Below are 14,554 nucleotides of genomic sequence, written 5' to 3'. Positions count from 1 at the left end.
AGATCTAAATTCTTCTGACCACCCTGCTTCTGCTGATTGTGGTAGTGATGACCATCCACGTCTGTCCTTTCTTTGTGTCTTCCTGCCATGTCCTTCTGGGAAGGGGCCTTCCCTCATGTTTCACAGCATCATCTCCAGGTCCACAGCTGAAAACTGAAGGGTTGTCTTCCCCTGGTACCACTTCCCAGGCTGCTGAGACATCACAGAAGTGAATGTTTTCTGATTCTTTAGGTAGCACTCAGAACAGTGAAACAATAGACTCAGTAATGACAGTTATGATCAATTTAAATGAGAACTGCTCCACATAGGACTATAGGGACCATTTAAATATTACACTGCTTTTCTAACATTCCTGCCAAAGTTGGCGAATTCACGTTTTTCCACATTATACTCTATCTGCAATTTTGATGAAGAATCATTTAAACTCAAAATATGAGCTTGCTTTCTCTCCATGGATGCTGCTCAACTTGTTGTGATTTTCAGTTTTGTTTTGCTTTTAGTTCTTTTACTCACTCGCTTAATTTGTCCTTATTCCTTGGCAGACTCTCGACTTAATCTTGACAACTTTCTTTCCTACACATCTTGGTGTTATTGGTCAATTTCACTACCATACATTTACCCATTCATCAAACTCATTGAGATAGATTGTTATTCGTTGGCCCTCTGCCATCTCACTAGTTACCATCCTGAAAAAATTAACTACTTTCCCCTACTCTTTGCATCCTGTTAGTTAGCTAAACCTTCGTCAATGCTAATATGTTACCCGTACACCCTACAGTAATCTTTGTGCAGTACCTTGGATTTAGAAAAGCACAGCATGTCAGGCAGCATCCGATGAGCAGGAAAACAGATGTTTCGAGCAAAAACCCTTCATCAGAATGAAGGCCTTCATTCCTGATGAAGGGCTGTTGCCGAAACACCGATTTTCCTGCTCCTCGGATGTTGCCTGACTGGCTGTACTTTTCCAGCACCACTCTAATCTAGACTCTGATCTCCAGCATCTGCAGTCCTCACTTTCGCCTAGTACCTTGGATGTAGCAACTTGAAAAAACTTAAAGGTGTTATGTTTACTATTTTTCTGAATTCCTTCCAGAATCTAAGGAATTTTGGAAGATTGTAACCTATCTTGTTTTAAGTCTCTAGCATTCAAACCATCTGGTGCTAGGGACTTCTTGGTCTCATTGGTCTTCCAGCACTCTTCCACTAGTGATGTTGAATGTTTGGAGTTTCTAGGTGAAAGTGAGGACTGCAGATGCTGGAGATCAGAGTCTAGGTTAGAGTGGTGCTGGAAAAGCACAGCAGGTCAGGCAGCATCCGAGGAGCAGAAAATTGGTGTTTCGGGCAAAAGTCCTTCACTAGGCTGATTCCTGATGAAGGGTTTTTGCCCAAAACGTCGGTTTTCCTGCTTCTCAGGTGCTGCCTGACCTGCTGTGCTTTTCCAGCACCACTCTAATCTTGTTTGGAGTTTCTCCCTTCTGTTAATCTCTTGAGGTGTAAGTATCTTTAGGGTGTCATCTAAGTCTTCTACTATGAAGAGAGACACAAATATCTCTGCCATTTTCTTGTTTTCCATTATCGATACTCCAGGCATTGGATGCAGTCACTAGGGTGATAACAGGTATGGAGGGATTGTCTTATGAGGAGAGGTTGAGTGGGTTTGGGCTGTGCTCGTTGGAATGTAGAAGAATGAGAAGTGACCTTATTAAAAATACAAGATTCTTAAAAGACTTGACAGGGTAAAGGCAGAAAGGTTGTTTCCCTTTGTGGGAGAGTCTATGTATAAAGGACATAACCTCAGAATAAGGGGCCACATATTTAAGAAAGAGGTAAGGAGGAATTTCTTCTTTCAGATTTTGGTAATCTTTGGAATTCTTTACCACAGAGGACTGTTGAGGTTGTGTTGTTAAGTAAATTCAAGGCTGAGATAGACAAAGTTTTAATTTGTAAGGGCAATCAAGGGTTAGGGGGAAAAGGCACGAAGAGTAGAATTCAGGATTATCAGATCCACCATGATCTAATTAAATGGTGGAGTGACTCAATGGATTGAATGGCTTCTTTCTGTTCCTATATCTTATGGTTTTATGGACTTACTCTTGACTAACACTAGCTTTAGTTAATAATTTCCTACTTAAACATTCATAGAAACACCGTTTGTTTTATATTAAAAGCTAGTTTTCTCTTACACCCTCCTTTTTGTTTCACCTTTTTTTTTCCTATTTCTTAAAATCTGACTAGTTTTCTGAACAGCCACCATTGTTTTTCAAACTTGCGCAGCGTTTTTTAAAATACTATTCTTAACTTCCTTCTTTAGTCACAGATGATGCATTTTTCTCAAAGAATCTTTGTTTCTTCCTGGATAAATATTTGTCAAGAGTTTTTGAATATTTCCTTAAAAGTCTGCCACTAAATTTCTACTGTCCTAACTTTCAATCTAGTTTCCTAGTTCACTTAGCTCTGCATTCACACCCTTAAACCTGTAGTCCGGTTTGAAACAGTAGGTTTAGAAACATATTTTGCCTTTCAACTGAACAGGAAATTCTATCATGTTATGATTACTGTCACATGGAAGGTTCCTTTGCCATGATATTAGTGATTGTCTTATTGTTTACTATTAGGTCCAGAATAGTCTAATCGCTGGTTGACTATAAAATGAAATGTTCTAAAAAATTGGGCCAACTACACTCTGGAGTTATTTTTTCAAGCTGCCTTTGATTCACCAATCTCCATGAAGATTAAAGTCACCCATAATTATTGCCATGCATTTCTTACATGTCCCATTTATTGCTTCTATACTCTGTCTTATAATGTAAAAGCAGTTAGAGTGACTAAAACTGTTCAAACAAGTGACCTATATATATATTTTAAACTGTTCATAAGATGTAATTGTTACTGGCTAAGCCAGAATTTACAGTACTTCCCTAATTGTCTTTGAGAAGATGATCATAAGCTGCTTTCTTAAACTTTCTTGAGGGGGTAGGCACACCACAGAGCTGTTATAGGATGTTCTGCTATAATGTGATTGATGAATTGCGGATGTTGTTTGGATAACCTGAATGGATATAGTGATTTTGTAAGAGTGATGTTCTTCACTGTGATTTTCTGTAGCCGCTTTTCATAGCGCGATTTTCTATGGCGCGAGATTGCAAAAGAACATAACTATCGTGTTATTGCAGGATGACCTGTACTTAAACTGATTCTATACCTTGCTGTTTCGAGCTAAGGTCATTACTGTACTAACTACATTGTTAATTAATGCAGTGAACCCACTACAAGTTCCTAGTTTCCTGCCTTTTCAAAACAATAAATACTTTCAATATTCAGGCAGCAACCTTAATCACCCTGCAACTAACAATAGAATCTCCTTCTGAAGAAGTTCAGAGACAGGATCTTCCAAGGGTAGCTGGGACAGGTGTTCTTGTGTGATTACATAATGGTCAGCTAATGATGTACAAAGAGCAGAAGTATACAATATTACTGAAGAAGCAGGCAGAATGACTGTGTCCTACCCTTTGCTCACAGTGTCAAAGGGCTGGTGCCATGTTTAAAGGGATTTAGTGATTCCTTGTAAACCAAAGGTGTCAATGTGGCTATACTCAGAGGTGTTGATAATTTGCACAAACCTGTGGAAATCCTACAGCTGTAACCATTATGATGTCCCAGAGCAGATAATGAGTGGCCTCTTGGTGCAGAGATGCCTTGCTGCAGGCTTTTCTCTAGGCCATCTGGAAAAATGAAAGGTCCAGTTTCCAAGAGATGGCAACAGGAGGCACTTCCATCGAACCAAGATGGCCTGGATGGAGGTCAAAGGCAGTACGACCCACTATTGATCCTGAATCCAGTGCATGAAGAGGGTGAATGCTGTGCTCTGCGTGGGTAAGTGGCATTGTTTAGTCACTGCAAATTTACAACCATATGAGCAACAGACAGTGTAAACATGTTCATACAGGAAGATGTCAAACAAGTGTTTGGGCCTCAACAGCAATTGGAAGGTGTGGACTGAATGTATAGGAGTCACCTTATTATCTGAAAGTTATATCAATTGCAAGACAGTGTGAGTCTCTGGCCCTCACCGGGATGGGTTCAAGAACTACTAAAGGCATGTATGGAATGACACTCAATCATTCTATTTACCTGTCTGCAGATGAATGCTCAACAATCATTGGGAGCAGAGTTTGATAGGAGGAGATATCTCCAACATCACCTCACCCCCTTTGAGGAGGGAACTGGGAAATTGTGGGGGTGGAACAGGATTGAGCCTGCACGGATGGAGACACCAGAAACTTGCAGTAATCTATTGAGGATGCCTCCAGTCTGCTGTGGCTTAATGGACATACAGGGCCGAGGCCTGAAGTATTGTTGAGAAAAAAGATTTGCATAACCATCAGTCAATTATTTTTGTTTTTTGCTGCGGTTTAGCAGCAAGATCATGCAGAAGAGACTGCATTTGCCCTTGAACACCACCTCTGATGATGACGGCTTTGAGAACAGACTGAAAGTTCAATCACAGCATCCCCTGCACTCTCCATCAATGCAAACATGGTAAGCACATCAAAGACATGTGCCCAGTGCTGACAGAGGATGTGTGGACCAAGATCTCTGACACGTGGAGGGCTGCAGGCCACTGCTGATCCAAATACAACTGATAAGCCTTTGGATGTTTCTGTAGGAGATGAGAGGTGCAGAGAGAGAGAGAGAGAGACAGGGGAACATCAGACAAAAGTGCCAGAGGCCATGTGTTGATTTAAACAATGCCTGGAAACTCTGGCCATGTTATGAGTAATATCATATAAGCTCTTAGCTTCATCTATGAAGAGGGCGTCAATTGGCTTGAAGGATCTGATCAAGTACTTAGTGGCTGCCAGATCTGCACTCAGATCTGTGCTTCATTGCTGCAATGCAGCAATGGCGAGGCAAAGGCAATGAGGTGTCTTCACCTCCCACCAGCATCCCTTTTCCCTTGGGGACTTTATCCTAGGACATTACTAAGGGATCCTATCTTTCAATCTCTGTTCTGCCAGTGACCCCATTATCTCAGCAGGTCAAGCCAATGAGGCTGCACCTGCAACAGTGCAGTGAGCTGTAGCCCTACTGCAGGTTGGAGCACTCTTGGGCTTGGACCACCAGAGGACAGCTACCACCGTCATCCCAAGCAAGTGCATGTGGCAGTTTGCAGAATGCCTCCAACTCAGTTGTGGACATCAGGGCTGCATCTGGACATAGTGTTCAGGAAAAGAAGGATGAAGACGTTATAAGGGCAGTAATGGTACACAGGGATTTAATCACTACATAAATATGTAACACATTTCACTTTAATAAAGTATTTGAGTACTTTTGTCATGCTTGTCTGGATTTATGGGCTTTGCATACTGTTCCCAATTAGTCTTGGAGGACGTGGGCTTAAGGGTACACCATTTATTGTGTTCCATCATCAGTAGTGACACCTCTGAGTATCCTGATGTGTACGATTGAACCTTGGGCATCATTTGTAAAGTTGAGTCCATGGATACATTTGCCAATCCATTTATCGATCCATTTGTCACCCATTTATCACCCCTGTGAGGTCACTGTCAGGGTAGCAACAGCAGAGAAGTCTGCAGCCAAATCCATATAACAGTGTTCTTTGGAAGTCCCAATTTGGAGAATGTTAGTGAGATATGATTGTATTTCTGTGACATTAAGATTGCCTCATTCTTATCTAATTTATTCATGATTATTAGTGCTCCTTTTGTCAGCCATTGTTTTCAGCTTTAACTTCATCCACCTGAAGTGACCTTACTCCCAATTCATTTGACTACACTTTCATGTAGAGAATACACTATGGTATATGTTACCTTTCAAACATGATCCACCACCTTCAATTCTTCTCCGGTAACCCAACAAACTCTCCATTCAGACTTGACTCACCCAGTGTAACAAGTCCACTCCTTGTTACCCTTGAAACCTTACTTAGCCCACTTTATTACTGTTCCCATATGTGTCTCTGTCCTGATTCTTCCTGCTGTCTCCACCACTTGTTTTCTCTATTTCTGTGAACCCTCTCCCCCCCATGAGACAATATGCAACCTAAAAATAACTCTGTCAATCCAAAGCATCCAACTTCCCCCGTCACTGGTCCCTCTGCTGCCCACGTTCCCTCAATTCAATCCCTAGGATCCCACCATACATTTACTTCACCCTATAGGACCATCTTTCTCACACCATCCCTGCTTGAAGACTGCAACCCCCAGCTTTTATGTGATCCCAACAGTCAAGCACATGGCCCTTGCCTCCATCTGATCTTCCTGCACCCTTGCCTTCCTACCATACCTCCCTCTCTTGGCCAGTCTCCCTCACCTATGCACCTCAGAGTATCTTTCCTGATCTCAAGCATCACCTCCAGTCACTGATAAACACTGTCCCAGGAGGAAAACTGTGCAGTGCACATCACTGATACATAGTTGGGAACTGGAAGGTGAGTAATGCTTGCTCGTTAACAATTTAGTTGAGAAGATTAGATTAGATTGGATTACTTACAGTGTGAAAACAGACCTTTCGGCCCAATAAGTCCACACCGACCCTCCGAAGAGTAACCCACCTAGAACCATTCCCCTACATTTACTCCTGACTAACGTACCTCACACTATGGGCAATTTAGCATGGCCAATTCACCTGACCTGCACATCTTTGGATTATGGGAGGAAACCCGAGCACCTGGAGGAAACCCATGCAAACACGGGGAGAATGTGCAAACTCCACACAGACAGTTGCCCGAGGCAGGAATCGAACCTGGGTCCCTGGTGCTGTGAGGCAGCAATGCTAACCACTGAGTAAGGGGTACTTAATTTTAGTGAGATTGCCCTTTAATGAGCATGCATGAACTAAAAATAGGTTTCCCAAACTTGTGCTAAGGAGTTTCAAATGTTACTGAACTTAATTACTTTGCTTCATCCCAGGAATTTTACTTTTAGCCTCCTGCCCAATTAAGGTTCCTTGCCCACCAAGCTTCCTGCTCCTTGAAGCAGCTCAACATTCTGCAGATGGCCTGTCTCTGGACTGGCTATCAAATCTTAAATATACCAGCTAGCCCACCTTCACTCCTGACTGTTACTGACCTTCCCTATCAATTCAGTGGTTGCCTCTGTGAAACTTGAAGTACAGTACGTGTTTGGATTGCCCTTCAGTGTTTGGTTCGGAGCCTGAAATGGTGGTGACTGTTTCTCACCTTCCCGTCAAACATTCAATCCCTCCAAGACCTAAGCACTTACCCCCTCTAACAGCCTGTGATGCCGGACTATAAATAATCTCTTTCATCAAACTATTCAAATGTGTAATGACACACCTCTGGAACAGGTAGGACTTGAACCCATGCCTATCAATCTCAGAGCTGAAAATGTGTTGCTGGAAAAGCACAGCAGGTCAGGCAGCATCCAAGGAACAGGAGAATCAATGTTTTGGGCATGAACCCTTCTTCAGGAATCCTATCAATCTCAGAGGCAGGGACACTACACTTCCTGAAGAAGGGCTTATGCCCGAAACGTCGATTCTCCTGTTCTTTCTATGCTGCCTGACCTGCTGCACTTTTCCAGCAACACATTTTTAAGCTCTGATCTCCAGCATCTGCAGCCCTCACTTTCTCCTAAACTACACTTCACCACAGGATCCTTCCTGCCTTTACAGTAATAATGCTCATCAAACTTGGACGGTGGGGAATATCCCCTCAACGTTCCTAACGTGCAGAAGTAGGTGGTATCAGTGGGTCGAGGGAGACTGTTTAAAGTGAAGTGAGCCTGTTGTTTTTTTCTGGATGACAGGGAACGCCCTGCAGCAGTCATTCAGCTATCCCGTTTCCACCTCTTGGGTCAATAACGTGGGCACTGCACGTAAAGAGAGCGAGAAAGAACACAAATCAACCTGAAACAAATACGTTGGAGAGGTAGGTCCGGTTGTGAGGCTGACGTCAAAGCGGACTGCCCGTTCCCGTTCTGATGTAGGGGAGACACACTGAGGTGAGATCCAGCCCTCGCTGGGTGCAGCCTGACTTAGCCCAGCCCAGCCAGGACAGGACAAAGACCAGGCCAGCAGCACCAATCTCCCCAACTCCCCCCACCCCAACTCCCACAACCTGAACTAAATCCATCAAAGTGCTTCAAGCCGCTTTAATTAGCTGCTTTGCCTAGCAAATCTGATTCGCAACCAAAACAAAACAATAATGAGCAGAGGTGCTGCCCTGAGAGGGGGAGTTCCTGACAAGATGGTCATCGCCTCACCGCATCCTTTGCATCAAGGGAGGTGCTGAGAGGGTGGGGAGCTCAGCTGTTGGATTCTTGCTTCTTTTTTTGCATCTTATCTCCCAACCCCCTCCCTCCCTCTATTTCCGGATGGAAGAAAAGGAGCCGAGACTGCGCGCACTTTTCCACGCCTGTGATATTAACCGTTCCGGTCAGATCGAGTATGAGGAGTTTTTCACAGTCTGCCGGGAGCTACAAGTACACGAGTCCCACATCGACACGATCTTCCACAAACTAGACTCGAACAGGGACGGCTGCATCAACTTCCACGAATTCACCGAAGGCTTTCACGAAGTTTCCAAGATGAGCAACTTGGGGGCTGTGGGTGCTGACCCTGACTGGGATGAGTTCCAGCAAAGACTGGGGGACGAAGCTAAGTTCATCCCAAGGTGAAATCTGACCCTTATTTGAAACCAAATTCTTTGACAGAGTTTTTTAAACGTGCTGTGATAATTTAAAAAAAAAATTAGGATTTATTGGTAGGATCTGCTGTTTTTGTGTAAGAAGTGTTGGTGCTGGAGGGGTGGCCAGGCTAAGTAGTGGTTCAGCTGCCGGAACCGGCTGCTCTTGGCCAGTCTTCCCCCAGCTCCTGGCCAGCGCTGTGCAGCTTCGCGTCATTGTGTCTGACTTTGGCCAAATCCCCCCCTCTCTCTCTGCCTCGTTCACTTCTTCGCAGTTACGCACATGAGATTCTGATCGAGGGTCACATGTCGACTTTAAGCTGATTTTAAACTAATGAACAAAACCCACTTTGCTTGTGAGCGCTGCAGCTGACCGATTTGAGAGAAAATAATGCCGTATTTGACTGCCCAGAGCGTGCCTTTAGAGTTTTCTTTTACTTGTCAGTTCCGCATCATAAAACAGCAGTCTATTCATGAGAAAAGTCGGACTTTTTTTTAAAGATTAACAAGACGTTCCGATCTAATGCGAGTGAAAATGTCACTGGTTTGGAAATAGACTTTTTGTCTTTTCTGGTGTCAGTGCAGGGAACATCCTCGCCCTTATCATCTCCCCTAAAATAACCCGGGTGTCTTTTGGCCCTTTCCAAATAAAGTGGATTTCAGGAGTTAGTTTTACGGTATGCAAATACAATGATCTGTTTTCAACGCGTGTTTTTTTTTGTAGGATAGACAGTGAAGCTTAGAAATGAATGTTAATATCCACGGTTAACAGATTGCTTTGCACAAATGAAAGAAAACATATTATAGATGCTGGAGAAATTCAGCAGGTCTGGCAGCGTCTGTTGAGAGTTCGCAGTTCGCAATCCTGCGTGACTTCTTCATGTTGGGTTGAGACGTTAGTTCTGTTTCTCTGTTCAGTAGTGCTCGCAGTTTTTAAGCAGCCCGGAGGGAGTTCTCACTCCAGCCCTGTGTGCTGTACATGGAATGGCCGCTCAACTCATGGTGTGGTGGGGATCTCACTTAGAGTCATAGAGATGTACAACAGGCTCTTCGGGCCAACTTGCTCCCGCGGACCACATATCCTTAACTAATCCAGTCCCATTTTCCAGCGCTTGACCAATATCCCTCCAAACCCTTCCTATTCACATACCCATTCAGATACCTTTGAAATGCTGTAAATGTACCAGCCTCCATTCTTCCATTTTGGCAGCTCATTCCATACATGCACCACCCTCTGCATGAAAAGGTTGCCCCTTAGGTCCCTTTTATATCTTTCCCCTCTCACCCTAAACCTATGCCCTCTAGTTCTGGACTCCCACATCCTCGGGAAAAGACTTTGCCTATTTATCCTATCCATGCCCCTCATAATTTTGTAAACCTTTATAAGGTCACCCCTCAGCCTCCGACACTCCAGGGAAAACAGCCCCAGTCTGTTCAGCCTCTCCCTGTAGCTCAAATCCTCCAACCCTTGCAACATCCTTGTAAATCTTTTCTGAAACCTTTCAAGTTCCACAACATCTTTCCGACAGGAAGGAGACCAGAATTGCATGCAATATTCCAACAGTGGCCTAACCAATGTCCTGTACAGCCGCAACAAGACCTCCCAACTCCTGTACTCAATACTCTGATCAGTAAAGGAAAGCATACCAAACACCTTCTTCACTATCCTATCTACCTGCGACTCTACTTCCAAGGAACCATGAACCTGCACTCTCTTTATTCAGCAACACTCCCCAGGACCTTTTTTCTTTAGTGAACAGGAGGTCTGACACTCCTGTTTTTATTCTTTATTTTTGTGTGTACAGGTGTGAGACACAGTGAAAGACACAAGGTGTACCAATCTTTATTCAGTTTCCACCACCAGGAAGAAAGGAAACACCTGAGTGGCCAGTGACAAGCAGCACCCTTCACATCAAAGGGCAATGCTGTGTGATCAAACAGTGAAGGGGAGGGCAGGGATTAAATCAAAATAGAATTGGAGGGAGAAATAATGCAAAATAATCCCTGCGGTGCTCACCTCTCCTTGAACAGCTCCAGGGTGATGGTGGACACCGCGTGCTCCTTCTCCAAGGACACCCGGGCTCTAACGTAACCCCGGAAGAGGGGCAGGCAGTCTGCCCTAACGACCCCCTCCACGGCCCGTTGCCTGGACCTGTTTATGGCCAGTTTGGCCAGGCCCAGGAGCAGACCCACGAGGAGGTCCTCGGACCTACCCTCCCGACTCCGTACCGGGTGCCCAAAAATCAGGAGCGTGGGACTGAAGTGCAACCAAAAACAAAGAAGAAGGTTTTTTTTAGAAAATCAAAAAGGGAGTGCAAGTGCCCACAGCCAATATACACATGGTCCACGGACTCCACAGCACCGCAGAAGAAGCAGTTGGGCTGGGGGTCCGTGAACCACTGCAATTTGCGGTTACACGGGACCGCTGCGTGTAGAACCCTTCACCCCAGATCCCCGAGAGAAAGTGGGAGGACTCCCGCGTAGAGAGCCCGCCACTGGGGATCCCCACCGCCCGGTGGTGAATGGGCACGACAAGGTGTGTCCGCACGGTGGATGAGGGCGAGGAGGTGGACGGTGTGCAGCAGCAGTCGATACAGGGCCCGCCATGATACTTCCTTAAAATGGACAAAATTAAAATTCCGGAGATGGCTCAGGTTGAGGGGCACAGGTTTCAGGGGGAAGTATGGGACCTTGGGGCAAATGTAAAATTCCATCAGGACAGGGGTGAGCACAGATGGGATCCCACCGTACACCTGAGCATCCTCCAACTGGTGCACTACGTCGGGTCCGAGCACCGCCATTTTGATGCATAGGACCTTGCCATTAAGTGTATAAATCCGCGCTCTGATTTGCTCTTCCAAAATGCATCACCTCGCCTTTATCTAAACTCCTCAGCCTATTGGCTCATCTGATCAAGATTCCATTGTACTCTGTGGTAACCTTCTTAGCTGTCCATCACACCTCCAATTTTGGTGTCATCTGCAAACTTACTAACTATACCTCTTATGCTCACATCCAAATCATTTATATAAATGATGAAAAGTAGTGGACCCAGCACCGATCCTTGTGACACTCCACTGGCCACAGGCCTCCAGTCTGAAAAGCAACCCCCATCACCACCTGTTTTATACTTTTGAGCCAGTTCTGTATCCAAATGGCTGGTTCTCCCTGTGTTCCATTAGATCTAACCTTGCTAACCAGTCTACCATGAGGAACCTTGTCAACCAGTCTACCATAAGGAACCTTGTCAAACGCCTTATTGAAGTCCATATAGATCACATCTACCGCTCTGCCCTCATCAATCATCTTTGTTACTTCTTCAAAAAACTCAATCAAGTTCATGAAACATGATTTTCCATGCACAAAGCCATGCTGACTATTCCTAGCCTTGCCTTTCCAAATACATATAAATCCTGTCCCTCAGGATTCCCTCCAACAATTTAGCTATCACCAATGTCAGGCTCACCGGTCTCTAGTTCCCTGGGTTTTCCTTACCACCTTTCTTAAATAGTGGCTTGGGAGGAAAGCTGCTAACACCAGAGCGAAGTGACCTGCCCAGACAGTACTACAAACCAAAATAGGACAACCCCCTGCCCCCAACTCCCCACTTGTCTCCATGTTTCTAAACTTATTAATGTGTGGAATGGCCGATATGTGACACAGATGTTTATAAAATGGCGTGCAGAGCAGTCCAGGAAAGGATAGTTCAGGACCAAATTAATATCACTTGGTCAGATAATGAAGGAAAGCCAGTGTAGATTTGTTGGGGGCAATTTGCATTAAACTAACTTGTTTTTTTGATGAGGTATCAAAGGGCTGATGTGGGCAATGCGGCTAATGTGATGTATGTGAACTTTAACAGGTATTCAATAAGTTACAGCTCATAGAATAAGAGACTATAGACAAAAGAATACAAAATTGGTACAATGTCAGGAAAGAGTAGTGGTTAATGAGTATCTTTTCACTAAGGAACACTCACCCCTCTCTCTTCCTTCCCCTACCCAACTCAAGGAAATTCTGCTCTTGGGTGTCCATGAGTACCTTCAATAGATGAACATTTATTAATTTTTATGCTATGTTGAGAATAATTGGCTTGATTGCTACCTTTTGCTTCCTTCATGAGTGACTCATGGTTAGGTCACCCTAAGTTACTTTAGAGTACATTTTCATGTTTAGTATCATAATTATTTTTCTGTAATTAATTCAGTATTTTATAATCTATTAATCGGATGTCTGCTGGAGGTGTACATTTTCTTTTGCTTTTACTGCTGGTCCATCACCATTCACCAAGCTGGGGGGCGGGGGGCAGAAAAGGAAGCTTCTCGACACTTTATAGTCACCTACAGTTCTTGTTAATCCTTCAAAATGTGAACATTTTCATTTTGCCATGTGGGTTGTTGAACTCTTACTGTGGCTGGCAGATTTGTGCAGGAATATCCATAAACTGGTATGGATATCCTCTGACAAGATAGTTCAAAGAAAGATTGATCATCTTGATGGTGTAGTGCAGGCAACTACTTTCGATATGCAATAATGGTATTCTGCTGCTTCAGTTGAATTTTATACATAGGTGAGTGTGTGGCAAAAGAGGACTTTTGTTTTCTAGTTAACACATTGATTCTGTAATGCCCCCTGTTGGCAGTTGGAAGGTCTGTACGGTCTACAGCTTCCTTTCACTGTCAATGGCACAACAATGTGAATTACTTGTTTTACAATGTGTACTGCAGGACAGCACAAATTAATTAGCCCACTCCAGTATTAACCTCCTTTCAGATCCTAAACCTTATTACACACACTTCTTCAATTATCCTTGATGAAGCAGAACCTGAGGCAATGTTATCTGCGCAAACCAGTGATTTTCTTATGCTAGCCTTACCGTTCTGATGTGATATTAATGGAAAATGACCTCAGCACACATTTTTCCAGGATGGGAATAAATAGCATGATCGTTATGTTATTATAAATGAGTTCAAATCCCACGATGGCAGCTGGAAATTTAAATTCAGTTAATAAGTCTAGAATGTTAAAAAAAACTGATATCAATAATGATAGTCATTGGACTACTAGATTATTGTTAAAATCCCTTAGGGAAAGAAATCTGCTGTCTTTACCAATACGTATAGAATTTGTTTTGTATTGCAGGTGATATATTTCAGTGCTTAGTCCCTTTTATATTATTTTGGGCATGTCCTGTGATTTAAAGGGGCCGGTTGTGCACAGGGACTTCTGCTTTAGTGTGCTATTTGCAGGGAGCATTAGTACATGCCCGGTTTTACCAATTTGTCATGCTTGACTCAGAAATATGATTGATTATCAACTACCTGATGAAGGGCTTATGCCCGAAATATCGATTCTCCTGCTCCTTAGATGCTACCTGACCTGCTGTGTTTTTCCAGCACCACACTCTTGACTCTGGTCTACAGCATCTGCAGTCCTCACTTTCTCCTGATTGTCAACTACCCCTTGAAATGGCTTAGCAAGCCACCTAATTGTGGGCTACTAATGTCTTCTCATAGGTGATTTGGAATGGGTAAGAAAAGCTGGCCTTGCTATCGACACACACATCCTGTGATTGAATCAAAAATAAATTAAACCCCTGTACGGTGAATGGTTTACTTACACAGGCAACTCCTGTATTCCATTCTTACTGCTAACTTAACACATGAATCAACATATTTTCTTTAATGTGTGTCCAAATGGAAAAACTGTTCATACCTCCTAACTGTTCATTAATCTCTTTGCTGCATTTTAGCAAAACCCTCACATATATTCCATAGATCCATTTTAAACAGAAACTCATGAAGCAATGGAGGATAATTTTCTGACTCATTTTCCAACCAGATTAGTTATTAATACTCTTTTGTTGATAAGCTTTACACAAATAGG

General features: G+C 43.7%; 1 protein-coding gene across 2 annotated transcripts in view; it reads left to right on the top strand.

The window, feature by feature from the left end:
• Positions 1–7,783: 7,783 nt before the first annotated feature.
• Positions 7,784–14,554, top strand: part of rasef (RAS and EF-hand domain containing) — a 77,211-nt gene continuing 70,440 nt past the window's right edge. Inside the window, exon 1 of one of the 2 annotated variants that reach the window (XM_072585487.1) lies at positions 7,784–8,656. In XM_072585487.1, the coding sequence (XP_072441588.1) occupies positions 8,358–8,656 (299 nt within the window). In that variant the 5' untranslated portion in view covers positions 7,784–8,357. The remainder of the gene's footprint in view (positions 8,657–14,554) is intronic. The other variant, XM_072585479.1, reaches the window with a different exon arrangement.

Source organism: Chiloscyllium punctatum, chromosome 2 (genome assembly GCF_047496795.1).
Source record: "Chiloscyllium punctatum isolate Juve2018m chromosome 2, sChiPun1.3, whole genome shotgun sequence".
NCBI classification, from domain to species: Eukaryota; Metazoa; Chordata; class Chondrichthyes; order Orectolobiformes; family Hemiscylliidae; genus Chiloscyllium; species Chiloscyllium punctatum.
Note: the sequence above shows the minus strand (reverse complement) of the source record. Positions and strands in the feature narration are given on the sequence as shown.